Raw genomic sequence first — 22,303 nt, 5'->3', positions numbered from 1 at the left:
ATAATGTAATACTCGTAGTTTCTTGTAAAATGGTGAGTGTTGCCACTGCCTTACTTCCATTCTATTTGCAGCATTATACTCGACATTAAGTGACAATGTATAGTATTCTCGCTAGACGACTATGAACCAGTTCCTCACAAACGTTAAGGGTATAGTCGTGGGGTCCCGAAATACCCCATGTATATTCACAAAGGTTTAAGAAAATGTAACGCGTTTTTTTATTAGTTTGCTTAATTATACCTTTGGCAGACGATTTTATTTTTCCATTATTTTTACGGGCGGAGATATCGTATAAACTATTTCTTATAATATTAAACGTACTATTATTATTTTCTTTTAAAAAGAGTCAAAGGAAATATTTTGCAATTTTGTAGGTATTTAACCGCATACACAGTTTGTCCCCTTCAATATCAATTTAAGTACATGTAATTCACCTTTCTATGTCCCTTGTATATCACTAACCGCAATATGTTCTATTTATATATAAAAAAGAGAAATGATGTGAAACAAAACAATTAATTGATATGCATGTAAAACAAATATCTGAGCGCTTTAAAAATTAAAAAAAAAGATACAACAATGCATATAAAATATGCAAATGAAATGATACATATACCTATATTCAATTCAAATTTATAATAAAACATCTCTCAAAAATGTCTAGTGTCTTACAGTATAGAACTGGTCGGGCAAATAATTGGTGTAATGTATAAAGGAGAAAGTTATTATTTTCGCTGTAATAAAATTAAATAAACCACACTTCAATGTTTTCAAGACATTTGGTGCAGAATTGACTGGTGATATTAACGGTAAGTAATCGTTATTGCTTTATTATTGAACAAATGGACAATTTTCACCTGTACAACGCTAGTAATGCTTAATTTATATAAATGTAAATCTTTAATTACCTGTGGATCCATTGGTAAATTGGAGAAACACAATAAAAACGAACATAGATAATCCATACATCGCCAGATTTAAGTACGGGTAGTTAGAAACACAACTTAAAATATTCACTTATAATTGAAAACTCCGAGTTACAACCCATCTTTCTGAAAACATGAATGAACACATATCACTTATAAAGAAATCAGTACAAACTATTTTTCAACTTATTTCGAAACCTTATCGAACAACACACACCAACAGCTTCGGTTTCTGAAAAAAATCAGGTCCAAACTATTTACTAGTAATGGGACAGTTATACTCAGGCTTAACTGAAGTTCTAATAAAGTACGTAATATATATTTTAATGATACAATATTCAAGAGCTAAATCTGGCTATTGTAGTTCTTTCGTTAGACCTTAAATATTATATGAATTATTTTTAGGCATTTATTAACATGACAAGACCATAATCAACTCTCTAGGGCGTCGGATGGCTCCGATATTTAGTAGATTAGAACGGTTCGGCCATTTACTGATTTAATTCATAATTCGAAAATGGAGAAGCTAGGCTAATTCTGGAATATACCATTACCGTGGTTACAATAACAAAAAAAAACTACAACTACAAAACTACAAACCGTGATAACTTGGTTCAGAATAAAGTAATTTGAATGAAATTTCAATGTATTCATTCTGCATTATCTAGTTTTGAGGCATTATAGCAATAACGTCCACCTCTTTATCGAAATCTTACATAATATATCTTTAAGTGATAACCAGATACCTAAATCCATTACACAAAGACCAATGAAGATACAAGTCAGTGGACTTCTTTAATAATATATATTCTCGTTTAGAATGGAAGTTTATAAACAATTTCACTCAGTAGCTTCAGCTTCTGAAATGCGCGAATAAACTATCGATCCATTGAACTATGAGAAGTGACGGATGCCGTGCACGAGTCCGTGTGTTATAACATCAGATATCGTATCTGATTTATTTGTAATGTTCACACAGTTAACAGATATGTATAAAAATCACCACAAATATAAGTCTGGTAGTATTCCAAACGTACTTTTCCTAAAATATTGTCTAAATCTAAACTAAACAGGTGTTTTTTGTTTTAACACAATATTCCATTCACCAAAGAGAGAGGTTTAATACAAGTTTGCGTTAGCCGCATGCATATTGATCATATAATTATATCCAGATAATCGTAAATAATGTCAATTATCCAAATCAAACCAATCAAACGGAATACCAGTACAGGGGCATGGTGACTGCTGGTTGTTTATCAGGAACTAGATACCATGGCGGCCGGGGGAGTTTCATCAGAGCGATCATATTTGACACTGGTTGAGCAATCAAGATTGTTGAGCAATATTATGGTTATGAATTAATGAAGATTAGAACCTGCCAATCATCGAAAGCCGCATTGAAATCATGTGACTTTTTTATTTGAGAGAGGGTTCAACTAAATCATGTCTAGTTACCTGGTTGTGACCGACCATTGATTGACTTTTTCTGAATAGTCCGGCAGTCAAAACCTAGTTTAAACCTACACATGGAAATATATTCCACCAAAATGTAGATTCCGAAACCAGATGATGCCACACGGGCTCCCTTGGTGAAATTTAATCATTCAAGATGGCCGCCATGGGGCAATTTCTGGTTATTTAGTTGGATACAATTCGTGACAAATTCTCTTGGAACTTGGTTTGACTACACAGGTATATCGGAGATATTGACGTTTTAACTGTGAATATGAGTTGTACACATTTTATACTATACTCTTCAAAAAAAGTAGGGGGTATTGAAATGCAAATACCTAAGCAGGTTGTGATATGATAAATAGTCATGGACACTTGACATGCTTCGAGATCGAGTATGTTCATAGATGAAGAACTTATCGCCCCAATAGAACCACTGAGCTTCACCTGCGACACGCAATAGCGCCATACACGTGGAAGAGGTTCATTGTCAAATTTGACACTTCAAGGTAGGGTTGATGAAAACTGCCACGTTTGCTTTCCTATCGGTTCTTGCATAAGATTTACTGTTTAGCTTATCTTTGCTTTAGTGTGTTACGTTTAATTTGTAATGAGACGTCTTCGATATGATGAATGTCCACGTGCTATTGGCATGCTTCAAATGAGTTCTACACAGTGAGCAGTAGCCAACATGCTTAATGTGTCACAGTCTGTGATCAGCAGACTGTGGAACGGGTACCAACAAACACACAATGTTGATGATAGACCTCGTTCAGGTCGTCCTAGAGCCACTACACATACCCAGGATCGATACATTCTTACATAGGTCCTGCGAAATCTAGGACAAACGGCCTATCAGCTTTCTGTAAACTTGTACCAAGTTATAGGAATTCGAGTTACACCCCAAACGATTAGAAATCGGCTACATACAGCCCATTTGCATGCGCGACGACCGCGTGTTGTGCCTCCATTAACTCGCCAGCACATGGCAAACAGAGGTCATTGGTGTAGGCAGCATAGAAATTGGGGTAATCGTCGATGTAAAATGTTTTCAGATGAGTCCAGATTTACTCTGGATTTTACCGATAGACGTGTAAATGAACGTCATGCTAACATTAACGTCAGACGTACAGCATGACAGATTCGGGCGTGGGTCTGTTATGGTGTTTGGATGAATCACCATGACTGGCATATTGTTCAAGAAAGGGTCACTGGTGTGTACTACCGTGACCACATCCCGGCACCGATAGTTCTGCCCTTTGCTCAACGTGCAGGTCGACGGTTCATCAACCGACAACACTGCAAGAATTGACCGTGGCACTGCAAGAGGAGTGGGTCAAATTGCCCCAAATCGTGATTGGACGGTTGATTAGAAGCATGCCACGACGGATTGCTGAATGTCCGAGGATTGGTGCAGCAATTACTCATTATTCAGACAAAAATCATAAACGTCCATTTTCACTTTTGACAGTGTATCTCTTTGCGAGTGAAATGGGGCCGTCAGATAAGCCGCCCTTATGAACTGTTTATGTTCATGTGTAAGCAATTGGCCTGTTTTTATTAGAGGTAACGAGTGTATAACATACACTCGTTACCTCTAATAAAAACAGCAGTGAATTTCCGAATTTTGTATTGTTTATAAATATCCCCTACTTTTTTTAAAAGAGTATTTGTTTAAAGAACGCTCGTGAACAATATCGTAATCTAAGTAGTTTAGTGCTTCGATTTTTGATCACAATCAATTATTTTCTCTTTAATCACTAAACCGGTGCGAAAAGATTTTACGCTAAAACTATGAAAATAATAATCAATTAAATAATCCATTGTAAATTATTTAATGTGTTTTTGTAACATCCTGCAAACTTTAAGTTAATTTTTCTGTATTCCGTCATTCCATAATTTCCGTATGTCAATATCATCAGTTTCAAACACTTTACCAATAGACGATGATGATGGTGATGTTGTCGATGATGACGATTGTGAACAATAATTTTCAATCCAGTATTTAATTTATCTTTGGACATTGTAGTGCAAATGATGTAACTGTCAAACCTTTTAATAAAGACGGAAATGATGATAATGATTGTGAGTTTGGAACATCTTTCGAAATTTTGAGAAACTGCATCTGATTGACACCACTGTCCCGCTGGCAAGTAGGTACAATATGTAGCTCCTATGTAATGCCATAAAAAAGGACCAATGTATGTTACAAAAAAGAAAATAAGGCCGATAAAAATGTGTATGTAAACACGTGTGTGTATAATTTAAAAATATTGAGGATATGGTTTTAGATCACAAAACGTTTGTATTGATCCACATTTTTATATATATATATAAATACGCTTTTTATCATTTATTTTTTGAAAGTCTATATTTTCATATTTGTCTGGAATATTGGCGACTTTAATACACACCTGAATAACCTTTGCCTCTTTCATTTAGGTCAAATTAAAGTATTCAGTAGAGTTGACCAAATGTGTTATTTCGATTAGTAATGGGACGAGCTATATTCGATTATATTTTGGTTTCGAACAATTGATTGAAAGTCAATTTGTTTTCAAAGTTTGATTCCAATTTTAGCTTACACTGTCGACAGTTGAATACAAAACCGGTTATATCTCAACAACAATAATTTTCCGATATGTTTGTGTTCACATATTGGGAAGTAAGTATAGTAAGGTCACGTAGGTAGTTTGAAATATTTAAGATTAACGGAAAAGGCAGGGCAATGATTTCTGTATCCTTCTTCGAAATGTAAAGAGATAGGATTTCCAAGGTTCAGTGAATTTGACTGGCCATTATGAAATAAAATGATAATCTTGCGAAGTCAATCAAAACGTTTTCGTGGAATAGAGACAGGTGTGACCCTTAAGATAAGACACTACAAACCTTCAATTTCAAGCCGTTCACGAGCTTTAAACCGTTCGAAGAAGCATCGTATCTATTCCTTTCATTCACCCCCATCTTTTTTTGTGATATAAGAACTGCATATTTTTGCGTGGTTAATGAAGGTGGGTCTACGTCATGCAGTGAGCTATGAGATAAATTTTGCATGAACAGCAATCGAATTCCAACTGTCAAGGGTTCTTTTCTTTTACGTGCACACCAAGGTGTACACGTGACCACTGTTTTTTTCGTTTCACCCGAACGACTGGGCGCTGATCCTTGTAAGGACCCCCGTCCTGCACCACTGACAAGGGGGAAAACAGGCCGTCAAATCCCGAGGAACTTTCTCAGCCAATACAGGGATCGAACCGGGTACGTCCAGGTTAGCGAACCGGCGCCTTACCAACCGAGTCTCCGCGACTCCCCAAAAGACTTCCGCGCGCAAGGCAATGGTATTTTTTGAAGTAATGATCCCGAAAATAGCATTATAGTCTGTGTTATGTGGACGTTAACCTGCATCCAACATCTCTCAGCCCCCATTATTATATTTCGCTATTATGGGACCGGAACGCTACAGCATATAAACAACGTAATTGTAAACAGGATGTCACCTATATTTAGCACTCGTGTGACACGAGGATATTCAGTGTATATATAAGATAGACAGTATTTATAATGTAATTGAATTATAAAGCTTCAGTATGGCCGTGGCTGTTATATTAAATCATATTAATACATTATTATATATTCTAGCCTCATGGATCACAACTGCCCAGGTACGTTGATATATATTCTAACATTTTTAATTGTAGGAATGTCTCAAAAGCATATAAACTGATATAGGCCTATAGTTATATACGATGCCCTAAATGTGTAATGAAGTATGGAAAACATGTTGGGCCTTTATTAAGAAACACCTGAAATCATTTCTATGAATTCCATTATTTTTCAAATTGTAGTATATGGTACAATACACTTCAAATTTGACAGATATATCGGTTTTTACACTGGATAGATTAGAGGTAAGAAAATTATTTGTTTATTTTTTTCATTAAGTGTAGTGTTTCGATGATTTAATAGGGAGAGAGAAACGGAGTTTAAGTTCCACTTGAAACAAACTAGGCCATTTCGGAACCAACATATGGTTCAATTTTATTGAAATAATTCGCTTGTGCGTATAGGGGCCTTTAGCAGCGGGGGGAAACCGAGGGGATCAGAGAAAACCCACGAGGCTGGGATGATTTAATGACTTATTACCTGGTAACACACTTTGTAGTACCCGTAACATTCACACATTTAATTATCTTAGATTCATCTGGATGTCCAAGTAAAATATAGACCTAACTTATTTGAGAGAAACACGATGGTTAATCCACAGTTAAACCCTGACAGTTACCAAATGATTGTCAACGCAACAATTACAGACGCAATAAAGGTAGAATATTTTAACTATTTCAATTTCTAATAGTTTACGCCGTTGTTTCTGGAAAACCAATCTGATTAAAATACAGATCTATATTCCGTTTCTTTTTTATGCTTTCGATGTCCTACACTACATGAAGATCTGACCAGTTGTACTGAGAGATCGCGCCAGGGGTCATACGAGTGGCTTTTGACCTATGACGTCAGACACTGATTAATCAATCAGCGCGCGTTGACGTTTCTAGGGTTTTAGCCTACCCACAGTTCGTGCAGAGCACGCAAAAAACTCGCCGTAACAGACCGTTTCATTGGCTAATTCCTCACATCAACTAAAACGCCTGATGTATAACAACTCTTCCAGATCCTAGTGTTGTGAAGGCATGTAAAACGAAATTTTGAACTATAAAAAACGAAACGAAATAGGATCTGTTTTTTAATCAGATTGCTGGAAAACTGATGGCTCCGTATAACGGGTGAGCCAAACAAAAAAACCTTAGACCACTTTCAGTATAAGTGTATTGAATATCCCTACCCCAGACACTTCCCCCTCTGATCATAGTCACGAGTAGGTTTATTCCTTGTTACTAGAATACATGATACCACCTAAATGTGTTATACAGTTTGTATTGTCACAACGTACATAATCAAATCTCGACATATAGAAGTTTATTTACAGTTAATTTATAGTCTTTGATTCTACAGGGAACATCCCCGCATTTTTCGGTGCTTGAATATTTTCAAAAGAGAGATGTCGTGGAAGCAGCTTTTAAAGACGCTATAGACTTAAGATTTGCAGGTGTATGTTGTGATTTTGGATGTAACAGCAGAAACAGAGGTATGTAATTATTGTTGACTATGAGGAAAGGCTTCGGGTTTAGCACCCCTTCAACAATTTAGTAAAACTATTGAGTGACGGTTATTTTATATATTATCAATCAATTTTTTCCTGTGTAATGCATTGTTGGATATTACCCGAGTGGTCAGTGGTCACCTCGGGCAACGCACAGTAACGGAGCAGACTTTTGGAACTAGAGAGGGCAAAAATCAGGTGTGCATTGCACTGAAGTAGAGATGCTGTTTCGGTAAGGGGTGTGAAGGGCGATTTCTGTATGATCTTTCAATTTACATTTCGTATCTAAACAAAAGTAAAATAAATTTATAACAGAGACTGTTGATCTGTGTTACAAGGCCAATCGAACTAAAATATGTTTTCTATGTGTTAATTAGTATATCGTGTTTAATATTCTTGGTTGTTATTTTTTCGTGTGTTTTAGGATGTAAAGAAGGTTGTAAATCCAGGGAAACGTGTACAACTAATGATAAAGGAGTTTTTACTTTATTAGATGAATTTAAACTTGTCGAGATTCACATTCCTGATATCGTTAGAGAGAGAATATTACAGGTCCTTGCTAAAACTACTACCACAACAACCCCGTAAAAGACAGGACGTGTAGTTATGTTTTCAATGTTTGAAACGTTAATAGTATTTAAGGAATTCAAAGCACTATCCTACATCATGCGTTGCTAAAAAGTAGATTATTGCTTGAATTTAAGATACACGTATTGTGAAATATGAAATTATTACAAAATCGATTACATATTGTTCTCGATGAAAATTTGTTTTTATACTTTGGTCGTTAACAATAAAGATTCTAACATATCGCAATAAGTATCTAAATGAGCAGAAAGATGACAAAGTTCGGTCTGTTTGCAATTGTCTTCTGAAACGTTCGCATCAAAAGCATGGCCATTCACCATTGTTTATTTGTTAGATTTTCCACATGTAGCCCTTATATTTTTTAATTTTGCACTTTGGACTTTTTCGGGTATAGTTTGTTAAATTTTGCTGATGGTGCGTTATTTTGTAGAGGCCTTTACCATTTTGGATTAACTGACTGTATTTTCTTCAGTGCTATTTTAATAGACGGTTCCCATCATCCCATTTATTAAACTGTCTTTTCTCTACGGTCTGTAATCTTTCTATTTAATATTTTGTTATAAAATATAATGCATTGGAGGTTTTCATAGGTTTTGTTTTAATATATTTGTTTTTAATTTTTGAATGTGTTATATGATACAGAAGTTTACAATATTATATTTAACTTAAGGGAGTACACTCCTTTGATTTAAGTAAAAAATAAAGTAATAAGTAGATTAATAGCATGTGTTATTTTCATACACCCACATGAAAATGTTGCCGTATTTTGTCGTCGCCCTCATCTATTCGTCGTCCACAATTTCTTAGCTGGTGTGGGCGTATGTGGCAACCTTAGTGATGGTAAATGCTACATCCCCATAAACATTGCAATATAAGGACCATATGGGGAAAAATGGGCTGTGGACCCAAGTTCCCCATACTGGACCCATATTATCTTCCCACATACAAATGTACGCAAATGCACTTTACTTTCATGTATACTAATATCACAGAGACAAGCCAAATGATATAATGGTTACTTCTTTCTTACATTGATAATCTGACCGTATAGTGTGTGTATCTGGGGCCAGTATGGGATCTATATGGGATTTCCCACATTAACAACTCTGTTTTTGTATACATGGGGCTAATATGGTATCCATATGGGATTACCCGTGTGTGTATCTGGGGACAATATGGTATCTGTATGGGAGCACATATAACTTTTGTATATCTGGGGCCAACATGGTATCCATATGGGATTAATTATTTCTGTATGTATAAGTTCACTATTGAAGCCATACAGTCAAATTGATCCACTATGAGCCGAGAACGAAGCGGGTGAAATTTTCGCATAGTCTCGGTCATCATTACTAAAATCATTAATATAAACAGCATAGTATCGATTATCCACTGTTTTGATTTAATTATCAATGGCCGTTAAGTGGCACATAGGAATCTAATCCAGCCAACATCGAAGGCTAGCCTTGGCATCGAGAGTTTATTATGGTCTGGATAAATTGATAATTTAGATAACATTTCAGGCCTAAAGAAAGACTTGTAATAAGCAGATTTTGCTCTTGCATAATGCATGTTTAATTAGACATTTATTAACATAAAAAGACCAAAATCAACCTTCGATGGCATCTTATATGGGTCCCATTTTTATTGGTTTTGAAACCGATTTTCTGTCCAACGCCCATTGATGATTAACCGCAAACATGGATAATCAAGTCTTTTTTTTATTATCGTAACAGCGGTAAAAATGACAAATCGAGGCTACAGTGTTTCATAAATCAGATTGAAGAAATTTCACTGAAATTTTACACATTTCCCATTTACATTATAATCTATTTTTTAGCTATTATATCTAGAATTAAATTAAATTAAAGTATCTTTAAGTCAAAAAATTTCAGGGCTGGTAACCTAACAGGTTACTGCATAGGCTGCCTGAAAATTATATGTGGCAATCCGGTTTTCTGCTGTAATATATATTAGTGATGAGACCGTCTATGTATGGTAGCCTGTAAGAATTGAGCAGTAAGAGATTAGACTTTAATAAAATTGAGAAATGAAGTCTTTTTCCTTTGTTTTATTTTAATTTATAATATTGAACATGAACAAAACTTTGTAACACAGGGGTTACGTACAGGGGTCAATGGCACAAAATTCTTGAATTAACAATGGATCAGAAGCACATAATGATGAATAATACCTGAACAAAATATCCAATCTTGCTGAAAATTGGCACAAGGCATGCCCGATCGACACTCCAGTTAATTCACAGAATAATAATCAATCAATACAAAATGTAACCAAAGAATATTCATGGTGATGCGACTATATATATGTAAATTATAGGTGAACAAATTCATCACCCAACATATCAAACTCAATATAAACAGCATTTCAAAAATAACACTTCTGTACTTCTAAAACCAATACAGTAATAACAAAGCAGAAAAATATAACTTAAGATTAAATTAATTTTCAAAAAGTATATCATATGCAATTACATTTTTTTATGGCTAAAGCCGGCTTATTTACTAATTTTAGTTCCAAGTTTGGCTTCCTGTGCCATAGTGGAACACAAAATCGGTTACATCTTAACACTGGCTTTATCTGTAGATCTACAATTTGCGACGAAAACCGATTGTCTTTCCCAGAATAAGTCAACGCATAAAATATTTTTGGTGGACAAGAATTGAAATTCACTTAAAAATTATAGTGTTGGGTTGTGTTAGATGTGGCTAGAAATAATTCCTCGTGACGAACAAAGTTGAATTACGATGAAAATAGAAGGCAAGGACTCCAAAATAGCCATAGCCTTAGAACAGAGTTGGGGGTAGAGTCTATAGGCTAAAAGAGTGGTACATGTATTTTCATATCACATCTTGATAAGTACGAACAGGAACTAGGCTACCATCAGCCATACAAATAATCAACATAGATGCCAGGGAAATGCCAGGGAAAAAAGTGGATATTTAAATTTGGTCAAGTTTACATTGTGCACGGTACTACATCGTTTTTTCGTTTGTATGGTGCGTAGTGGGATACAATATTATGACAAAACGATTTCTCCTACGGTGCTCCGTAGTTCTAAAAATAAACTTGTCTAGACGCGAGGTGAAAGGTCATAGGTCATAATATAAAGGTTAAAATGGCTGCTTTTAGCGTGAAATTTCTGTCAACTGTTTCGGCGTTTTCTAAGAATCTGTTAAATCGCCAGACATTGTCATCATGTCGGGCTTTTATCAGTCACACCCAAGAACAAGCACCAGAAGATGAATTCCATGTAAATTATTTGGATGGCGATAGAAAGGGTATGTAGGACTGTAAATCCAAAGTAGGCCATAACACATACTTATAGTTTTACTACACGATTGACGATACAGGGTTAGATTAACGAAATGAAATGGGGTTAAACGTCCTACTGTTCTGCTCCGACAGAGTTAATGAACACGGGCATATGCCATACAGTGTGTAATCAGGAAAATTTTGCCTGGGCAGTGGCACTATGGATTACGCGATCGAATTTCAACTGCCAAGAGATCTTTTACGTGCACGCCAATGTATGCATATATGGGACCTCGGTTTTTCGTATCATCCGAATGACTAGACAGCTGTCCTTCTCAGACCCTCCGTCCTGCACCACTAACAAGGGGAAAAAACGTTGGAAAATCCTGGTTAGATAAACAACCTATTACTATTAGTGTATTTATGTCCAAGTAACAATAGCAAATGATCGGAAGGGGTGAATGCACATAGATTTGATTTTTAAATACCCACTAAAAACACATGCATGTGCAAACTGATGTAATAACCAGCCTAGTCCATTTTTAGCATAATGGAGACTGGGCAAGTTTACAACAATATTATAAATATTGGTGTATGAAATAAAATGAAAATATAATGAATTTTGAAGTGGTAACATTATTAATGGCTTATGCACCAACCTGGCTAATGAAGATGGATATGCGTTGTGAAATCTCGTCTGAAGCCTAACTGTCTAGGGTTTCTTTAGGTGTATTAGTTAAAGGACTTCAGTTTTGTGCTCCATCCAAACATCTAGACAGATGTTCCTTGTGTCTTGCACAAATGACAAGGTAAAACTAGACAGAATCTTTTTAGGATCCACATATGTATTTTCTGTTTTTACAATGAACATGGATTTGAGAGTAGATACTGGCTCCATTTACTGGACATTAGAGAAAAGTATATAAGGATATTCTCTGAAATCACCTACAAATTTTGTTTGTAAGAGAAAAGAGCTGTTTATACAAATCAAAATGAGGCTGGTGCTACTGCAGGGATAGTTTATAGAGTCAGACTTTTTATTAAAAACAAAATGTGGACACAGAAACTGATAGCTTTTCTTAGATGAAACGACAATGATTTATGTCTGATATTTATTTATACTTTTCTTCGTTTAAATCCTGATCATTAGAGTTTACATGTACATTGTTTTTATTGTAGGTATTGTTGTTCTATCTATGAGAAGATTTAAAGCTAGAAATGCTATGGGCAGAAATATCATACAAAGGGTAATATTGATAGTAACTTTTTTTTATCAATGAATTAAATTTAAATTATACAATAATAATATTGATATTAAATTTTTATCGATCAAATACATTTTGCACAATGTAGTATTGTTATAAACTTTTGTAGATGATAATTGTGGTTATTTCCCTTGGATACAGGTAAGAAAATAATCACTCATGCCATGCTTAGGTTTAAAATTCCTATATTTTGGCCACAATACACCAAAAATAAAGCATAATGTAATTGAAATGTGATTTTAATCCGATCGGAATCAAGAAGATATTTATTGTTGATTTTTTATATAATCTGATTACAGTTTATAGATGGTTGTCAACAGATTAAACATGATAATACTATCAGTGTGGTTATTTTAAGAAGTGAAGTACCAAATGTCTTCTGTGCAGGTATGTTTAATGAAATGGCTTTTTTCCATCATAGCTATTTTCTTTTGTTCTTGAAGGTCCAAAATAAGGCTTTATCAGTAGGGGATATTCAGAAAAATTGATTATGGTTTATCAGGAATTGGAGCGTGACTGACCCTGAATAATGATCCACATAATATGTCAGAATAGATTATAGTTCAGTATGATATTAAATAAGTAATGTATTTATTTCTGAATAATGGGTAGGCCTACTATTATGGATAATCATTTATCAAATAAATATTAGATAAGGAATTTGTTATTTGTAATATTAGATATATGATACATACTGCTATTATATCATGGTTAAGACATCTAGTATCTGCGCAAAATAACTTCATAGCTTCTAGTTTCATTTATTGATGACTTTATAAGAACATGACAATCTAAAACAACCATTGTAAAACATAACATAAGATCAATAAAGTTTTAAAATGTTTTTGTGGCTAATAAACTAATGTCCCTTTTAATTTTAATACTACTGTGACTACATAAACCATGTTGCAGTGTAAACATACATTATGCAAGAGCTAAATTTGCCTATTGAAGGTCTTTCTTTAGGCCTGAAATGTTATCGAAAATTAATTTACTTATCCAGACCATAATCAACTCTCGATGCCATTGATAGCCTGCAATATTTACTGGATTTGAATACATTTTGTGTTGGATGATTTAATGTCAAAATGAATAATCAACACTTTGTTTTTTATCGTACCAACTTTAGTAATGATGATCGAGACTAGGCCTAAAATTCAATCGCTAATATATCTCTGTTCAGAGTGGAGAAATTTGACTGAAATTTTCAGCATATTCTCTTTACATTATCTATTTTTTAACTATTATAGCGAGAACTATCAGCTCTTTATCTAATCTCCCATAATGCCCCTTTAAGAGTATTTGATGATGATGGTAATTAAATGGTATTCTTCCTTTCAATTTAAATTTAAAGCCACAGAGAATTGTTTTACATCTGAACATCATTATGTTCCTTTAAAAAGTTGTTTGATATACTGTACCTGAATTCTTACAGGAGCTGATTTAAAAGAGAGAGCTGAGATGAATAATAAAGAAGTAGGAGAATTTGTCCAGAAATTACGAGGCAGTGTAACAGAATTAGCTAATCTACCAATGCCAACTATAGCAGCTATTGATGGATTTGCTTTAGGTGGAGGTTTAGAGATATCTCTAGGATGTGATATGAGAGTTGCAGGTAATAAGAATGAAGTTTAGCACATTGTCCTCACAATACTTGGCTAATGTTAACACTAACATATACAGTCATATTTATTCACTATGCACATGTGTGTAGTGCTACTAGAGGAGAATTTAGCCCTTGCAGTGACCCCACCCTCCTTCCTCTTCAAATTCTGCTTGTCTTAGCAACTGGCTACTGCTCTTTTAAGGTTCTGAAGGTTCTTTTCAGCCAGTCGTCACAACACCAATAGTTGCAGGTAAAAATTACACTGATTATTATAAACAAGGTTTATCTGAATTAGAGCTTCTCTATAAACAATTTATAATAATTACTTGTAGTGTAAAATTATTGCCAAAAAATAAGACCTGTAATATTAGTTTGTTTGTCCAACCCTGTAGTAATCTATCTGCCTTATTTTTGATTGTCCCAGTTATAGGACAAGAATATACTCATTCAGTAAGATTCATCCTGGTTCACAGTTTATATAGTTATCTTGATATTAAATATCTGATTTATTTAAATGTTTATATAGTTATCTTGATATTAAATATCTGATTTATTTAAATGTTTATATAGTTATCTTGATATTAAATATCTGATTTATTTAAATGTTTATATAGTTATCTTGATATTAAATATCTGATTTATTTAAATGTATGTATTTTCAGCAAGTAATGCTAAGATTGGTTTAGTAGAAACAAGTTTAGGTTTGATACCCGGTGCTGGTAAGTTCTTTCAATTATATAGTTTCATACCAGGTGCTGGCAAGTTTTTCAAATTATAATGCTCTGACCTCATCGATTTTCTCCAATTTCCTCCTGTGTCTAAAGAGTCCTGCTGCACACACAATCAACTTTCTATAGAGACGGAAATGTGAAGTAACTCCTACTCGACAAAAGCTAGTTCATTGTGGGACTAGGGCACACTTTTATTTCAATAATTCGATTGTGCATAAGGGTTTTAAGCATTGGAAGGAAATCGGAATACCCGAACAAAACCAACAATGCAAGGTTGTCAATGGTCACACCATATGATTTTTAACGCATGCCTAATACCACTTGGCCATCCAACCCTTTGTGTAACGACAGAGTTAAACCCAGTCCGTTTGGCTACAAAATTTCCTGAACTACCAGACTTGTCCAAGACACCATAGGGGGGTTGGATGGCTTAGTGGTTAGCACGTGCGCGCTGTATCATTAAGTCTGTCATTGAGTCAACTGGCGTGGTTTCGAATCCCCGGTTGTACGTGACAAGGAGTAGGGTCGCCTGTCCAACCTCATGGGTTTTCTCCGGGTCCTCCGGTTTCCTCCCACTGCTAAAGACCCCCACGCGCAAGCGAATTATAGAAATAAAATTGAACCATATGTTAGTCCCGAAATGACCTAGTTTGTGTCGAGTTGACGTTAAACCCCATTTCTCTCTCTCTCTCTCTCTCTCTCTCTCCAAGACACCATAATTTATATTAAGTTATCCAAAAAAAAGTAAGTTATTTACCATTTGTCCTGATATTTTCTGGGTGTAAATTGGTGATGATAGAGAAAATACAAACTTTTTAGAATTTGGAAATTACGCATTCGTAAAGATGGAAAATATAATATCCTAATGTTCATTTGTGTACTTGCAATGGAAATTAAACTGAAAGTTAGCAAGCCTGCCTAAAAATTTATTTTGATTTTTAGGTGGAACTCAGAGATTATGTCGAGTGGTAGGGCCTTCGTTAGCAAAAGAATTAATCTTCACAAGTCGTAGATTAGATGGGTTCGAGGCAAGAGATTTGGGTGTTGTGAATCATGCTGTACAGCAGAATGACGCAGGCGATGCCGCTTATCAGAGATCATTAGAATTAGCTGAAGAAATTTTACCAAATGTAAGAATAATTGATTATTAGAATTAGCAGACGAAATTTTATCAAATGTAAGAATAATTGATTTTTTAAGTTGGCACACAGTGTATGTCGAGCAATCATGAAAGGGGAACTAAGATGATACAAAAAGTGTTCTAGACGTGACCAAACAGTTTTTTGCTTATTGCGTTAGCTGTGGTAATATTATGAGAACTATTCCAAATGACCTTAATTGAAAACTGTACTCATAACAGGGTTTCTAGTGATGATATCTCATGTATCCGCCTAATTCGAGTTTGCTTACTGTATTGTTGTGGTTGATGTTGCCTTATAAGATCTTAGAGTACCTTATTTCTTTAAAGCCTTTACCGATACTGTAATTTGTATTTATATATTTTAGGCACCAATAGCTTTAAGAATGGGCAAGTTGGCTGTAAATAGAGGAATAGAGGTCAGTTGTGTATTTCGTCTATCAAAATCATTTCAATAGATCTTTATATTAAAGAGGTTTTATCATTTCAGCAATTGTCAACGATTGCTTATTTTATTTTTAACCAAATCTGACTGTACATCAAAACTAGGAATTTCCAAAGTAGATGACGTTCAAAATTTGAGATCGGTTGGTCGTTCAAATTTAGACTTTCCCGGTATACAGATTTTGTAGCCAAAGCTCATGTTATTTCAGGTATGGAAAAAATGATTTTAATTGTAGAATGTACCTGACATAATGACAAGCAATATTAAACTGGTAGGCCTACCTGACATATTTAAGTTTGTGCTGCATGTACAAATATAAACGAAAACACAGATTAAAGATAAATCTGTACCAGACAATAAAAACAGGTGACATAGGATTTATGCCTGACAAAACCTGAATTTGTGTCGGACATTGTCAGTGACAGGTGACTTTTTTCCAGTCTTGAATGTGCACTTAACTGGGTAGTATCTTTTCTTAGAACATTAGCTAAAATAGGAATGTACACTAAGATAAGTTTGTTTTGTTTTCTTTCATGAAAAAGACATTACTAAGTACATAAAGTTTGTGGACACTCTAGTCCACCGAGGTCTTAGTCATCTAAACTGACTAATTACACTTAATCCTTATAAGACATATAGAGGTAGATTTCACAAATTAAAAACACTTATATGGATATACTACTTCTGAATTTATTAACATGCTACGTTTCGATACACATACAGATATCGTTATCAAGCAAATAATTTAAATTCAGAAGTAGTATATCCATATAAGTGTTTTTAATTTGACTAATTATACTGTATAATAGTCATAAAGCCATGGAGCTTTTTTAATCAAGAATATTAAAAAGTCTATACAGTATTATTAATTTTGTATAATTTACAGGTTGATCTTGATTCTGGGTTAAAATATGAAGAAGCTTATTATGCACAGGTAAATAAATAATATATTAATGGGCAGAGAAAACACAATGTCTTATAACTGCACAGTTGAACTCAGATAGAATAAATGTGGACAGTACCAGTACAATTGTTTAAAATAATATGATATGTATCCACTAAACTACTGTCTGAAACATATCTGATTAAAAATTTCATTAGCACTCTGTCATGTTGTCCCTTTTAAAAGTGATGTATTTAACTTTGTGTTTTTGTTTTTATAGATTATTCCGACTAAAGACCGATTAGAAGGCCTTCAAGCATTTAAAGAGAAAAGAAAACCAAAATATCAGGGACATTAAAAGAATCGACTGTACTTATTACACATGAGATTCAAGATTCTTTATCAGCGGTAAATCCTAAATGTTTCAAAATTATTTTCATTGCTCAGATGTATTCTATGTACTTAAGATGCAATGAAAATGCACCACTTTTATATCTGGATGTTTATAAATCTTGTCTGATAGAAACACTTTTTTTTCTAGTGCATAGCTACACCTAAAAGTCACTGAGTAAAATTCATTGAGGAAATCTATAATGATCTGCTATAGTGATAACAGGATAGACTTAAACTACTCGATGTCATTCCTTTCAAGGCTTTGTGTATATACAATGATGAAGTTGGAATAGTGGAGTGAAAGAGTATCATGTAGTATGACTGGTTAATAATAAAATGGTTGAAATACAATGTAGTGTAAAAATCAGAAGATTTATAATCGAGAAAAACAAATAGATAGCTCTCAGGGGATTTAATAAAAACAATAATTAGAATTCCAAATTTGGAATATTATCTTATCCTAGACAATAAGGTATTCTAGAAATAATAAAAGTTTATTAGTGGTTGATTTTTGTCATTTATGACACAATGAATGTAATTATTATAATGCTAATTTTATTATGTTGAATACTTTATGAAATGAGATACTTAATTAAATTTATGGAATTTGACTGGATAACCAAGAGTCATAGAATCAAATTAACCAGCTGAATATATAGAAGAGCAAGTTTTGGTAAGACATTGTACAAATATTTTTTATTTCATTGACTACATTGTCAGCAAGGCCATGCCAATTTTATTTTGTGTTTTACGGACCCTGATACATTAGAAGTAAAATAATAATAAAACTGAGAAAAAAAACCTTACAAAAATGGTGATTTTTACCAATGAGGCACAAAATTAAATTGACACGGCTTAATAACAGGAGAAAATAGTGCTGTATATCATTTGATATGATATTTTGTACATATACTGTATATGGATTTATAATACATTATTACTTGTTTAAATTTGTGGTTATTGTATAACATTACATACAAAAATTACTAAAACATATAATTTGTTTTACAACATCTAGTGTTTATGGTATTGTGGATTTAGATCGGAAGAGTGTTTATTTGTAAATTTAGACCTGCAGTATGATGGTTTTATTGTCCACCTTGAACTGTAGTTAATTCTGTCTGAAACCTTATCTGGTGCTACAAGAGTGTGTTGTACATTTTGTGATACAGTGGTCTTTTGTAAATCTGTGGCTACAATAACCATGATTTGAATCTGGTGCTGCAGTGGTATTTTGTAAATCTGATGCCACAATAAACGGGGTACTAATACATGGTACTACAATGTGACAACTTTTATAAATTTGGTGCTATAATCTGGTTTGTTGTCAGTCCGGTGCCAACATAGACCTGTTATAAATCTATAATCTGTTCTATTTATCAGTTTGGTGCTATCCTATACCTGTATAAATCTACAATCTGGTCTATTGTCAATTTGGTGCAAACCTGTTATAAATTTACAATCTAGTTTGCTGTCAGTCGGGTATTGCCATAGATTTCTTATAAATCTACAATCTAGTCTCGTGTTACCATATACCTAAACAGCTCTTTGCAGAGTGGTATTTTCCCAGTAGAGTTAGGCGAGGCTCTATTGAAAAACTACATACCAGTTACCAATCTCAGCGATATCTTAAAACTGATTGTAAAATGTGTACTTATCCAGCTACTTGACCACATTGAAAGTAATTCCCTCAACAACATATTTAAATCTACGTTTAAACTTTACCGCAGCACAGAAACAGCAATTATTAAAATAGCAAGTGATATTTTCCAGTCTATCGATGGACAACGATTACTCGTTTTCTAATGTTTTTTGACTTATCAGCTGCCTTTGACACTCTCTATAGTGTCGATATATGAACGACTTACTTGTAATTCTTGGAAGAAGAAATAGATGTTCGTGGAGTGGCCCTTGACTGGTTTCGGTCATATCTGTTCAAGCGAAAGCAAACTGTTAATATCCAGGAAAAAAAACCAGGAAAAAAAAACGAACACATGACTCCCAATATAGAAACATCTTAATCGGCTTCCAGTTAGTGAACGAATAAAATTCAACAATCAAATCCTTAAATGACAAATACATAAGAGATCTTCTCATTGTGCACGGTCCTACTAGAAACTTAAATGATCAACGAATAAAAATCTATTGATGGTCCCAGCTGTTAATCTTGAGATAGGCCACCGTTCATTTGCTTATTCTGCCCCTTTTCTATGGAAATATTGTTACGCCATTCCTTATTATGTTTACCGATTGGAAGCAACCAGAAAAAACAAGGCGCGCCTTTTATGCCCAAAATTTTCATGTAAACGTATATTGTCGTCGCTCCTGTCCGCCCACAATTTGTTTGTGGACAACTACAGGTAACGCCGATTTTGTCGAAACTTGAAATACAGGTTTATCCCCCTAACATCTTGGATCCTTTCGAAATTTGCCTGTATCGGATTGTAAATTCATGGATTATGACCCCTGATTGTACGACAAATCATGTTTTTAGCTTGTGGACACTCTATCAAATTTTTTTATCTGATTTGATGAAACTTAAAATGTATGTTTATAACCCATAGATCTTGGTTCCTTTCGATATTCGCACATTTGAACGAATAATCACGTTTTTAGCTTGTGAACACTCTAGGGGTCACAATTTTTATCCGATTTTGATGAAACTTGAAATGTATCTTTATAACCCATAGATCTTGGTTTCGTTCGATATTCGCACATATCGGAGCGTCACTTCCTGGATTATGGCCCCTTTTGACGAAAAATCGTGTTTTAGCTTGTGGCCCCTCTCGGGTTCGAATTATATTTTCAAAACTAGAAGTAATTGTTTGCTTCTTATTTTTAAAATTAGAAGCAAGAACTTTCAATAGTTGTAATCACACAAACAATCCAAATTTAATACATTTTATTGCCTGGTACCAAATGGAATATAGAAATTGATTGTTTGGATCTTTGTTCATTCAATCACCACGTGTTCACAAATGTGTATTTTCTTGGTATTTAAAAATACGGTAATCATACTTTACACAAAAATACTATGGCAGTGCCGAAGTGCTGTTTTCTGGGGGTTGTAGCTTATCCCAACACTAACGACGAAAACTCAGATAAATAGTTAAAATTTTACTTTTAATAAACGAGTGTCCAAAACTGGCTAACGGTCACAATAACGAGATAGGTATCGCTAGGGCGAGCCGGTCACCAGACTAAAGTTACAAGCTTAGGATAAAAATAATTATATAATAATATTTGATCAGAGTGTTAAATTGTACATAGGAAACAGACGTTTAAATACAGAAGAAGATATTGATATAGCAAGAACCCGTGTTAACTATAATTACGTAATATATATACATATCGTTACATTAAGTGTAAACCCAAACAGTTAAAAGACTTCAAAGATTAATGAGATATCAATTCGGACATTGGTCAATTACTTCATTAACTAAAATTATATAATAAAATATATACAAATTTAAGATACACAATAACAACAGTAGTATTTTAGTTACGATATATAAGAGGTCACAATTTTTATCCGATTTAGAAACCAAAGGATAAAAATGTAAGTATATTGTTAGTGCTGCATAGTTGAAGTTAAATTCTATAACTTTCTAGAGAACTAACTTGTATCCCCAAGTCAATTTTATAATCTGGGCCCCTATCTTTTTGCTAAGAGGGTTCTATAGATATTATATGGTTTCCTACATATTACATGTACTTCTATTGGGAACTGTAGGCCTACGGTATTTATATTATATGGATCAGATAGGCTACATGTTGTTTCTCTGAGAAATAATAATTAGGCCGATAGTTTTATTGCACAACAATAAAGTCCAGTGGGAGTGCTCTAGGAGTCAGTTATTAAATGTCATAGGCCTTTTCAGATACATAGAGGAAATTTGTCGTTTTAGAGTGAATAACATATTTTATTTCATCGAGAAGCAAGAAAACTTATATTTTCACGAACGCATTCGTGAAAATATAAACGTTTTCTTGCTTAGAGATGAAATAAAATATGTTATTCACGACAAAACGACAAATGTTCTATTTATTTTATGATTTTACAATCATTTTAGGTAAAAACAACATGGACTACTGATAGCCAGTTTAATAACACTTTTATTTCACTGATAAAACGCGGTATTCCACTACTGATCATAAAATAAAATATATTACGGTAAGCTAGTCGAGGCTATCAAGAAGTTTTTGTACGGGAAAACGGAATCACATACGTACAGCATCTCTCTGGAAAATTCTTTTGTGTTTTCCCCCCTTCTCTCCCAGCTATAAACCCCAACCCTTATTCAAACCGGTAATGCGAATGTTGAACCGATTCTGAATCTGATATCTTGTGAAGCATATAATTTTATGATTCTACACTTCAATCTACTTTCAATTTGCTAAATTTTGTAGTGGTCTGATTCCAACATGCGACATATTGTGAA

General features: G+C 34.0%; 1 protein-coding gene and 1 long non-coding RNA gene across 3 annotated transcripts; both read left to right on the top strand.

Annotated features, from left to right (window-relative positions):
- Positions 1–5,874: 5,874 nt before the first annotated feature.
- On the top strand, positions 5,875–8,849 carry LOC126827826 (uncharacterized). Its single transcript, XR_007682884.2, has 5 exons — positions 5,875–6,040; positions 6,224–6,286; positions 6,574–6,699; positions 7,389–7,521; positions 7,961–8,849. It is a non-coding gene; the product is annotated as an uncharacterized LOC126827826 (long non-coding RNA).
- A 2,380-nt stretch (positions 8,850–11,229) lies between these two features.
- LOC126827743 (enoyl-CoA hydratase domain-containing protein 2, mitochondrial) lies at positions 11,230–18,874 on the top strand. Of its 2 annotated transcripts, XR_008788878.1 has the most exons (10): positions 11,230–11,426; positions 12,580–12,647; positions 12,965–13,052; positions 14,101–14,280; positions 14,934–14,990; positions 15,945–16,132; positions 16,509–16,559; positions 17,472–17,519; positions 17,749–17,876; positions 18,010–18,874. XR_008788878.1 is itself a non-coding variant. In XM_050557247.2 (9 exons), exons 1-9 carry the CDS (start codon positions 11,264–11,266, stop codon positions 17,824–17,826), a joined length of 921 nt encoding a protein of 306 aa, XP_050413204.1. In that variant the 5' UTR covers positions 11,230–11,263; the 3' UTR covers positions 17,827–18,874. The 2 variants fall into 2 exon arrangements, 1 of the variants encoding a protein (XP_050413204.1); XM_050557247.2 differs by having other exon boundaries at positions 17,749–18,874.
- The last annotated feature ends 3,429 nt before the right edge of the window (positions 18,875–22,303 follow it).

The sequence above is a fragment of the Patella vulgata genome, chromosome 7 (genome assembly GCF_932274485.2).
Source record: "Patella vulgata chromosome 7, xgPatVulg1.2, whole genome shotgun sequence".
Lineage (NCBI taxonomy): Eukaryota > Metazoa > Mollusca > Gastropoda > Patellidae > Patella > Patella vulgata.
Note: the sequence above shows the minus strand (reverse complement) of the source record. Positions and strands in the feature narration are given on the sequence as shown.

Coding starts and splice junctions, on each gene's coding strand:
- LOC126827743 (XM_050557247.2), top strand. CDS start 11,264: ATGGCTGCTTTTAGCGTGAAATTTCTGTCAACTGTTTCGGCGTTTTCT. Junction 13,053..14,100: donor ACCAAATGTCTTCTGTGCAG/GTATGTTTAATG, acceptor GAATTCTTACAG/GAGCTGATTTAAAAGAGAGA. Junction 17,520..17,748: donor AAGAAGCTTATTATGCACAG/GTAAATAAATAA, acceptor TTGTTTTTATAG/ATTATTCCGACTAAAGACCG.